Genomic DNA, 11,309 nt, shown 5'->3' with positions numbered 1-11,309 from the left:
ATGCTATTTTATTTAAAGAATTTTAGTGACTACAATACTTTGGATTCAGACATTTACAAATAGCTGAACCGTTCGCACGATCCACTAAACGCAGGACTATCTTAGAAGTCAATCTCCACCAGTCCAACACACTTTAATAAAACAAATATGGTTTACTCTTCCGACTTTTACACTTCCCGGAGACCGGCGTACTACAAACCGGCCAGTTCTTATTCAGTCACCGTAAGTGTTTTTTTGATTTGAAATTATTTCTATTAATTAAAAAATAGTTAAGTTGTGTCGTAACTATTAGCGATTTTATGATGTCAGTAAAGGATAAATTAACGTAATCAAAAATTACCCTCTGAGTAATAAAGTCACCTGCTGTACCGTCTTAAGGGTTAGGTTAAATGAAGTCTGAAGTCAATGTCTTTACCACCCATAATTATTCATGGCAATTATGACCCCGTATATTATATTTTATGGCATATTTTTGATTGTTTGACAACAAATAGTTTTATACTTTTATCGATTAAATTAACATGGTGTGAAAACTGAAAAGTTCCGGAATGCGATCCGAACATATTTGGCATATTTTGGCACGGAGGTCTGTCTAAACCTTACGACGGCACTGCTTGAAACTTTCATTAACAAATAAAGACATGCATCCCCAGTTCATAAAGAAAACCTCCATCACAGACAATGTATGTTGTTAACTAAATTCTGTGCAGTCATTTAATGGCTTAATAATAAACTATGAATTCTTTGCGAGGGGGGTAAAATATTAAATAGCCGCATTGAAAAAAAACTGTATATATATTATATTTGTATTTTAAAGTAAAAACTACTGGGAAATATCTAATATGCCATTCACATATTACACCATTGGCTGTGGTGGAAGTGTGGCTAACGACATCGAAAGAAAATACTAATAGTTATATACTAAGTGTGTTTGTGTATGTTCGACAACGATGACGACCATATTGCATTATAAGTTATATTAAATAATTAGACGTTATAAAATAGATTATTTTGTACCTCAATAAATTGTATTACTTATTAGTAATTACTTATTATTTATTACCAACACCAAGCACCATCAAAATATTTCCATGAATCATGGGTTTATTTTTTCAATCATTTATAATTTAACACTTATTTTTGTACATTATATTTATATTTTAATTTTTTAAAGAATGTTCTCGAGTGTATAATTTATGCGTACCAATATTTGGCGACTTGACCATTTCTGGGGCTCCGTATTTATTAATAACGCTAATGCACAAATCTAAATTTAAGTTTGTAAATTCTTTTAAACTTTTTTTCTTACACACAAGAATAATTATCCAATACATTGGTAAACAGAATAATTAAAAAATAATATATAAATAAACTTTATTTTTTGTAGGACCTTAATAATTGTAATTTGTCACCTTTATTCTATATTAGTTTATTACACACAATTTTTATTTAATAATTCGATAAATAATGGAAATTCTTTGACTGCATTGACTATAGGTACAATTTTATTTACATTTATACACTCGATTATTTTTATGATATAATTGTGTTATTTAATACCTATCCTAGGTACGTAGACATTTTAAGAGTGATTTTTATTTTAATTGTTCGTCACCCGTTTAATATTTTAATATTAGACATTTTGTACTTATATATTACATTACATATTTTAAATAATAATTTGTTTTATTGTTACATAATATTACCTATATGTACTTCTTAAGTAGGTAGGTACAATGTTGATGTTGTGAAATATTAGTAGCTGTAAGCTTCTTAAGTGTTATAAATTATACAGATTTTTAAAATATGTAAGTTAGTTACATAATGTATTACAAATTATTTTTAAATTAAGCTTATATTATGTAATATGTACCCATGACCCATGGATATTAAGTGTTTATTATAATGATTGTAATTCAGAAATTGATGCATCACTAAAATATTATACCGGTCGTTTGTGTAACCAACATATACACACGCACATTTTAGTCATAACTTAGATACCTATATTGGAAACCGATTAAATTCCCATATTTTGCATATTAAATAATACATATAGGTATAGATATACTTATCAGTGTGTGTGTGGGTGTGTGTGTGTTATAGTCAGAGCGCCACCAAGAACACGGGCAACCCAAACCGGCCGCGTTTACCAGAAACACGGTTCGTGTCCCGTGGCACAAGGTCCCCAATGTCCCCCGTCCCAGTCAGGTCCCGTTGCCTTATCTAGTGTTCGGGAGAAGAGGCGACATACACCAATTGCAACGGGAGTTCCTCGGGGCTGGCAACGAAACGGACGTAGAAACGGAAACGAAAGAATTGATTAAATCCGCACTGGCTCGCAGACACTTGCACGAAACCGAAACAATACCTTCCAAGGGTCGCCTGAACCACTACCGGGTGGATACTGAAGGGCACGAGGGGCACACTCGGCGGCGGATACTGTTCAGCTCGATGCCGCCGACGTTATACCGATATTAGAAGTTAGAACACACGAAGAACTGCCAAACAATGTTTATTATACCGTTCCCCAATTCGTAAACAATAACATTTTCGGTTTTCACGCGTTCGGCAGTCGTGTCATTTTCTATATGTATACATTTACCGCAACAATAATATAATTTTAATAATTACATTTATGTAATAATAATACATTGGTAAAAGGTGTTGGTAATAATATTATATACATACAATATACAGACATACAGACATACAGACATACAGACACACATACATACAGACATACATACAGACACACATACATACAGACATATATACATAGATATACATAGATACAAACATACATACATACAGAATATTACTATTAGCTGGCGGTGTAGAGATATAGACATAATCATATTATATTTTATAGACCGTAGTGTTGTGACAGGATCGTTATACTCGTTAAAGACATATTACGCAGTGTTTACACTTTTCTATAACACGGGGTGCCAAAATACCAGATTTTTTTTCAATTTTCAATTTGTACCTAATGGGCTTCGAATATCGGGATGTTTTATATTAGATATTAGAAACAATTATTTAAAAAGACAGTATTAAGAAATGCGTGACGTGCGCGTTGTGTTTTATATGTATATAGACGCCCAGCAGATACTCTGTGAGCTCGTCGTACAGCACACCTGCGCCGATTGAAACAAGAAGACAATATGAATACCACACTGAGCAACGCATCGAGTCCTCGGGACGCCCGGGATCAAGCTACTCAACAGAGAAGGTAACCCGTACAAGTTCCTCGTCTGATGGTCGTCCCGGAGGTTACCATTCGTCTTATTCCACAACCACCAGTGGTCGCTTGCCCGGAGGCACTCCCACCTACCGTCACTACTCTTACCGCGTCTAAATTAATTGACTGGAAGCCAAGAATCGAAAAACATAATATTATTATTTCCTATATAATAATGTTATTAGGTGTTGTTATACTTACATGCAAGCATGTATATGTATAGGTACACATATAAATACTAATTGAAAACAAATATATATATACATATACTATACAAAAAAACTGCGGTTTAATATAACAATATTTACACAATACGCACGCACGCATTTTTAATAATAAATTATTATATATTAAATTAATAACTTATAACTGGTGTATAGAATCTAATATAGTTTATTTTGTACAGTTAGTTAATTTTAATATTGACACATGAAACTTATTACATATAACAAGCACGTTACAACCACTACTACTGCTATTACTACTAAATTAATTTTTAAAAATATACTTAATAATATTATATAATTTATTTCGATATTGTCGTTATCGTTGTTGTTGTTATTGTTAAAAATAAATATTATTTATTGAAAAAAATATCCCATCGTGTGTTTAATATTATTTTATTTTCAACTTTTTTCCTACAAATGAATATTATTTATACTTGATTACAGCCACTGTATTCGTCCGATGGCTATGATTTGCCACCTACTTACTATAAGGTAATTATTAATTGTCTAATGTTATACACATACACAGAATATAATATAATATCACTGAATAAGAATTAGATAGTAGGAAGATATTTTAATAAAAAATAAATTGATGACTACCTAAGTTACTAATAAATATTTAATATAAATATCATATATTTTCGAAGCCATAAATAAATTGAATACTAAATTGACAATTTAATCAACAAAAAAATAACATCCGGCAGTTATTTAGTTCTTTTTATACATTTTCTCCTGATTATATTTTGATTTCAATAAATAAATTCTATAAAGTCTATTACTGTTTCACTGCATTTGTACTCAAACAGTCACCAAAAATATTTTAAAACCAAAAAATACTCAAATTTATAATATGCTTGATACTTAGATGGTGTCGGCTTGCACACCAAAAGCCCATGGATAAGTTTTTTAAAGGGGCCTCATAATGAACGGTTTTGGCCCCTGCAGTAAAGAAATTTGCGCCTAAAAATTACGTTAAATATTTCGATAAATACTTTGCCAAGCTCTATAAACCAGAAACACGCCAGGAAAAAAAAAATACGAGACCCTAAAAAACAGAGGGCCAGGCCGATATTGCAATTGACGCAATAATAATTTTATATCTATTGAAATTTAAAAAAAAAAATAAGCAACAATTAAGTGATGTACTCCTACGCTGATATAACTGATTATTTATAAAAATACATAATTAATGCATAGGTATATTTTGTTTTATATCTTATACAACTCAATGGACTACATAGTACATAGTACATTATAATTCAGTCTTTTACAGTTCTGCTACCGTCTAATAGTGTACACTATACATATTAATTTATAATAAAACTATACAAGTATAATTTATAAACATTATATGCAATATCCTAATATCCATATTTGTTAATCTGAATCAATAAGGAAGTAAACGGAAATTGTATGTTCAACGCGTGCAGTGGAAATCTAAACTTAAAATCTTAGACTCTTACGTATCTTGCGGAAGAATTAAGAATTGAGATTTAACGATAAAGGTAGCTTTTGTAAATGTCTAATAATACTTTAAGTACCTAGGTATCTAAGTAATCATAAGTTAAAGTTTCAAAATATAGTTTTAGTTTTTATTTTCTAATATTAAACAAATACCTCCCTGAAGATACGAAAGAAATGTAAAATTTTATAGCATTTTATATGTATAGCATACATAAACTCTGAAGAAGCAATGAAAGGGAGAGGATAAATTTTATTTCTAATGGTTTTTTTAACTTTATTTATTACAGGCAATATGTATTGATTTACAATCTATTAAAGTAACAATTATAATTATAAGCATGTGATATTATAATATTATATATAGGTAAATGAAAAAAACAGGCATCCAATGATGACATATTATGTTTTTATTTGTGTACCTAATTTTTTAAATCCTAAAAAGTACATTGTTTATAATTTCGTTATTTATATTTTATATGATGAGTTTTATTAATTTTAGCGGAAAATTGTATGAATATGACATTATGACGTATCAGGTTACAGTCTATTCTTACTAATTATTATACCCGGCATCCTATATAAAACTCCGTCTATTATATATTATTATTTAATCCAATTCGTTTTTTAGAAATTCTTGAAAATTATTTATAAAAAGTGGGTAAGTGGATGTCGCTCTGCTGTACAGTTGGTGACAAGTGGGTCACTGTAATGGATGGTGTTAAATTTGAATTCAATGATATAATATCATTGTATAAGAAAAACGATTCTGAGCGAAAACGGTCTGTCAGCCTATATGATATTACTATAAGTATATTTGATGATATTATGATGAATAAATTTTTGTCTGATAGGACGAACGAATAAGGAAAGTGAATCTAGTTGGAACTTTGGGAAGTCAAAAGTAAAGATTGCTCAGTAAGTTTCAAAAGTGCCCTGAAGACAAAAGAAATATTAAGGAACATATTCTTACGCAAAATCTCTTATACTCTTAAACAAATTACCGAAGGTACATGCAATTTTGACTGAATGTTTATACTAGCATTTTTCTATACACCATAACATTTTCCAAATATTTTGACTTATTTTCTAGTCACAATTTTTTTTTATAAGCATTTAAAGTTCATGTTTAAGACATACGTACGGTAATTTGTTTAACAGATTTTGCGTAAAACTTCCCGTTTTTCCTTAATTTTTCTTTTGTTTTTAACGGCGCTTTTGAAAACTACTGGGCAATTTTTACATTTGACTCCCCAAAGTACCAACTAAATTCACTTTCCTATCAGAAAAGATTCTGTTGAATAAAATCTAAGCATTTTTAGTGTCCTAAAAGGTGATGACAGACACAAAAATAATAAAAAATAAAAAATAAAAACACATAATTTTAAAATCAATATATTCAACGCTCCGATCAGAATCTAAAATAATTGAATTTTTTCTATAGTGGTTTTCAGATATTTTTAACATTTTGTTTGTCCTCTTCTTTTAATATTATAATATTATTTCAACGTTTGCGTGCATAAAATAATATACTTAATATATTAGTATTTAGTGGGATTGGTATTTCATAGTTCTATATTATTTTTATAGTACGAATCTTATAGTTTATTCTATTTATACAATATTGAATTACCTTTGTTAATCAATCAACAGTATAAAATAAAAAATAAAAAAACAATAAAACAAAGATTTTTTTAATTATAAGAAACAATTTAATACTAGCATAGTTAGATGTCATGAACTACTTATTTAGATTACTATTAAAGTCACGACAAACAACTCCCGAGTCACGAGTTATTTTAAAACATGCATGTAGATGAAAAAATTGTGTTTAGTGTGATTCCGTAGACTGCATTACTGCAGCATATTTGATTTCGTGCCAGACGAACACATATATACTAATAAATAATAATCATGAAGTAGGTACCATGATCTTTTCATTTTAATCTTATAAGTAATTATAAGTAATTAGGTGATGTAATTTTTAATATTTTCTTATTATAGGTACCTACCTACTTACCTATTTTATTTTATAACATTAGTATTAAAAAATAACCCAAATTATGGTTTTACATTCAATTAAAATATTATGGATGAAACTTACAAGAAATCGAGGTCTGTACATTTCATGGATTTTCAAAAAATTGAATTACTGGACATGTGTGTTTAGTTGTGTTATAGAACAATCAACAAATTATATCCTAAGTCAGAATATCCAATGTATACAAATCTAGAATTATAAAAACCAACGCATGGAAAAAAAACTAAAATTTAAAAACAAAAAAAAATATAGCATGTTCAACAAAAATAATATTAATATTAATAATAACAATTTTTATTATTTATAAATAACAATGAAAATTAAATAATGAGTTTCGGTACCTAAATCACATTAAAAAAAAAATATTTCATTTGTTAATGACTGTCCGCTATAAATTATTATAATATGCAAATAAGTGAATAAATATGTTGCACGTAGTTTTTCATAAAATAATATAAATACCTACAATAATATACGTATTTAAAATATATCTGTGATATGAACGAACAACGTCTTTGGCCATCGGCATTACATATATTATATATTTTGATTATTTGAATCTATATCGTACTAGACAGTAGGAATAGGTTACATAATATATCAGTTCAATCACAGACAATTTTATCAACGTTTTTCTGCTTCATAATGATACTGATATTTGTATTAATTATTATTATCTAATATCATCGATGTAGAAGAGTAGTATTGATATCGTAATCATTAAATTCTATCAGTTTCCATCAGTCTCTACTTTCCTGGTGACTATTTTAGAATAATATAATGATCGTAATTTCGTATGTTGTTTGCGTAATTCAGCAGTGCGTTAAAAAATTAAAATAATACTTAGTTATAATTACTAAATCTTACTTATAAAAGATGTATTAACAATTTACAATTTTAAAATACTAAAAATACTCCGCGTATAAGAAGGAGACAACATATATGCGGGTGCGACGTCCTCTTAATACAAATAAGTTTAAAAAGTATAAAGGGTATACATACAATTGTTTTTTTTATATGTCAGCGTTTTAAATGAAATATTTGTTTTATGTAATTCATACTCAAATAAGTTATTTAAGATTAATTCATAATTGTATTATTATTTATAACTTAAATGATAATACATTATTGACATTTGACAATCATACTCAAATAATCCAATTATTACTATCATAAGCATGCTATTTTCAAATTTTATTTTTATTTGGATTTTTTTGTCCTATCCATTGATTTTTTAATCATGGATTTTAGATCTATAGATAGGTATTTTGACTTAGATTCGCAAATTGAATATATTACTTATTTAAAAATAACGAAGCACTTAAGTTATATTTCAATGCGTTTTCAAAATAAATACACCTTGTATCTATATAAAAAATTAAAACTTCTCGCATGCAATATTATTATATATTAAATAATTAATTAATTAATATTCTAATCACTAATCAGGCGCATCAAGTTTATCAGACGAGTACTACGCCTACTCCATTTATCTTAACACCATCGATATCAACTGGGAAACCATCTTCAAAAGTTTTACCTTACAATGGTTATCCTTATACTCACCATCATTACGTACCATTACACAGAAGATCCGCAGCTACAATTCATGGTGTTTTAGATAGGATAGAACATCGTCCACGATCTCATCCATCGTACGATGCAACTGATGAGTATCTAAACTCTAGGAGTTCTACAGTGAGAACCAATTAAATTGATTAATAATAAATATTAAGATTTATTTTTTTATTAATACTATTATTTTGATGGTTATAGAACTTTGATGATGTTACAAGAGATATCCGAGCTCAAACCGCTGGATTGCTTAAACAAATATACACTCCTACAATCAGACCCAAAATATCTTCGGTGTCTAATGGATATAGTGAATTACCTATAGCACAACGTATAGAATCTGATGCTTATATTGAAAAGATCCTTTCTGACTCTGATTCATATCGCCGCGACAACAGCATTGGTATAATATAATAATAATAATTACCATTCTTATTTATTAAACAATAGTAATAGCATTTATATTTTTAAAGGTAAAGGACATTTAGCTTGTGTGTCATATGCTGGTGGCAAGGCATATCCAAGGAGAAGGCCACATTTGTCAAAAGAAGTTGACGACAATATCACTATGTTGTCTTATTACAACAAAACTAGAGAAGCTGTGGCGGCATCTTCAGCACATCCAACGGTTAAAGTAAATAATACAGAAAATTCGAAAAATCATCCAAAAAAAAAGTTAGAAGATGATACTAAAAATAATTTTAATAAGATTGAGTCCACGCAAACAATTTCTAACAAGAATTTAGCAGCTGAAAAGGAAGCAACTCGATTAGCTTCAGAAAAAGAAGCAGCAGAAAAGAAAGCAGCTCAGTTACATGCTGAAGAGGAAGCTGCTGAAAAAGAAGCTACTAGATTAGCAGCAAAAGAAGCAGCTGAACAGGAAGCCACTCGAATACTAGCTGAAGAGAAAGCAGCTAAAAAGGAAGCAGCTCGACTGGCAGCTGAAAAAGAAGCCGCTCGGCTAGCGGCTGAAGAAGAAGCCGCTCGGCTAGCAGCTGAAGAAAAAGCAGCTAGACTAGCAGCTGAAGAAGAAACAGCTAGGCTAGCAGCTGAAGAAGAAGCAGCTCGACTAGCAGCTGAAGAAGAAGCAGCTCGACTAGCAGCTGAAGAAGAAGCAGCTCGACTAGCAGCTGAAGAAGAAGCAGCTCGACTAGCAGCTGAAGAAGAAGCAGCTCGCTTAGCAGCTGAAGAAGAAGCAGCTCGACTAGCAGCTGAAGAAGAAGCAACTCGACTAGCAGCGGAAGATGAAGCAGCTAGAAGATCTGCCGCTGAAGAAGACGCAGCGCAATCAGCATTAGATAAGAAAGTTGAAGAAACTGAACAAGTAGTCAATGAAATTACAACAAAAGAAGAAATCGATCAATCCGAACAACAAATAGAATTGTCTGAGAAAACTAGAGATATAAGCTCAGAATCCCAAGAAACTAATGCTGCTGCGATTGCAAAATCTTCAACTACTACCACCTCCACGGAAATAATTAACGAAGATGAAGGTGGGGTTAAAACTACAGCAGTATTTCAACGAACAATCAAAAAGACAACTACCATAACAAGTAGTACCTCTGTTGTATCTGAAAACGATGGAGATATTAGTTCAAAGGTTGAAATACAAGAAATAGTTGAAGAAAACGGTGATATTGGCGAAGACGAACATGACACCGAGCATCTAGATGTTGCTCAAGCAGAAGGACAAGAATCGTCTGAAGAGGAAGATGAATCAGAAGAGGAAGAAGAGGAAGAAGAAGAATAAAAGTTTTTTTTAAGTTTATTATATTAAATACATTTTTATTTATATTATTTATTTCAAGATTATTATAATCATTTAAATATTTATAATTTATATAGGTTAAGTTTCTATACACAGTGTTTTAATTATTAATAATTTTTAAACATTCAATATTGTCATTATGTTATAGACAATAGACTTATAAGAGTTTGCATTTAAATAGTATAACATTTAACATCTTCAGTATTGTCATTTATTTGTTATAGAAAAAAAATATATACGATATTTAAATTATTTAAACAATGTATTTGAAAGTAAGATGTATGATAGATAATATGTATATTTAATTCTATCATTAAATATTAAAAGATAACAAACACCAAAATTATGGTGTGTATATAAATACAAATATATAATATGTAGGTACCTACCTAGACCTCTATAGTACATTCATACATTGTTGCCCATTTTTCAAAGCTTTTACATGTCGGCCGTCGGGGGCAAAACATCAAGATGACAAGTTAAGATGTAGATTGTAAATATGTAGACTAACTAATTAGTACCTAACTATAATAGTAATATACTAATATTTACTATATTACTATAATATATATTCTACTCTATGTGTTATTATAACCACAATAACTTGACAATAAGACTAATAAGTAATAACAATAGTAACAACATAATAAGACAATAAGACTGATAATAGTACAAATAATCCCACATGAATTTTATATGTAAAATAAAATTAATAAATAAAAATCAGTCCTTTATTATTTTAGCATCTAGTCTTTTAAGATTAAATGGTGCTTGTGCAAGAATGTATTTATTTTAATAATTATTTCAATTTAATTTTGTAAGACATTTGAATTTTTGCAAATTAAACAAACCTAACCTAACCTAACCTAACCATAAAAATTTGAAAATATTTTGACTCTTTTGGAGTTGTTTACACTTTACGCCTTACGGGCATTATCAGTTTTCAATTTTTTCAATTTTTTTTTCTATAATTTTATTTTTAGGGTG

At 29.4% G+C, this 11,309-nt stretch overlaps 1 protein-coding gene across 1 annotated transcript; it reads left to right on the top strand.

The window, feature by feature from the left end:
* Nucleotides 1-10,617, top strand: LOC100167645 (plectin). Its single transcript, XM_001950420.5, has 5 exons — nucleotides 1-222; nucleotides 3,916-3,963; nucleotides 8,429-8,677; nucleotides 8,756-8,957; nucleotides 9,028-10,617. The coding sequence occupies exons 1-5, from the start codon at nucleotides 148-150 to the stop codon at nucleotides 10,302-10,304; spliced, it is 1,851 nt and encodes a 616-aa protein (XP_001950455.1). The 5' UTR covers nucleotides 1-147; the 3' UTR covers nucleotides 10,305-10,617.
* The last annotated feature ends 692 nt before the right edge of the window (nucleotides 10,618-11,309 follow it).

Source organism: Acyrthosiphon pisum, chromosome X (assembly GCF_005508785.2).
Source record: "Acyrthosiphon pisum isolate AL4f chromosome X, pea_aphid_22Mar2018_4r6ur, whole genome shotgun sequence".
Taxonomy (NCBI): domain Eukaryota; kingdom Metazoa; phylum Arthropoda; class Insecta; order Hemiptera; family Aphididae; genus Acyrthosiphon; species Acyrthosiphon pisum.
This window is presented reverse-complemented; position numbering and strand designations above follow the sequence as displayed.

What these genes read in the sequence shown, in the direction of transcription:
- LOC100167645 (XM_001950420.5), top strand. Translation starts at nt 148, where the DNA reads ATGGTTTACTCTTCCGACTTTTACACTTCCCGGAGACCGGCGTACTAC. An exon ending in TGCCACCTACTTACTATAAG is followed by an intron (nt 3,964 to 8,428) that starts GTAATTATTAAT and finishes ATCACTAATCAG; the next exon opens with GCGCATCAAGTTTATCAGAC. An exon ending in TAAACTCTAGGAGTTCTACA is followed by an intron (nt 8,678 to 8,755) that starts GTGAGAACCAAT and finishes TGATGGTTATAG; the next exon opens with AACTTTGATGATGTTACAAG.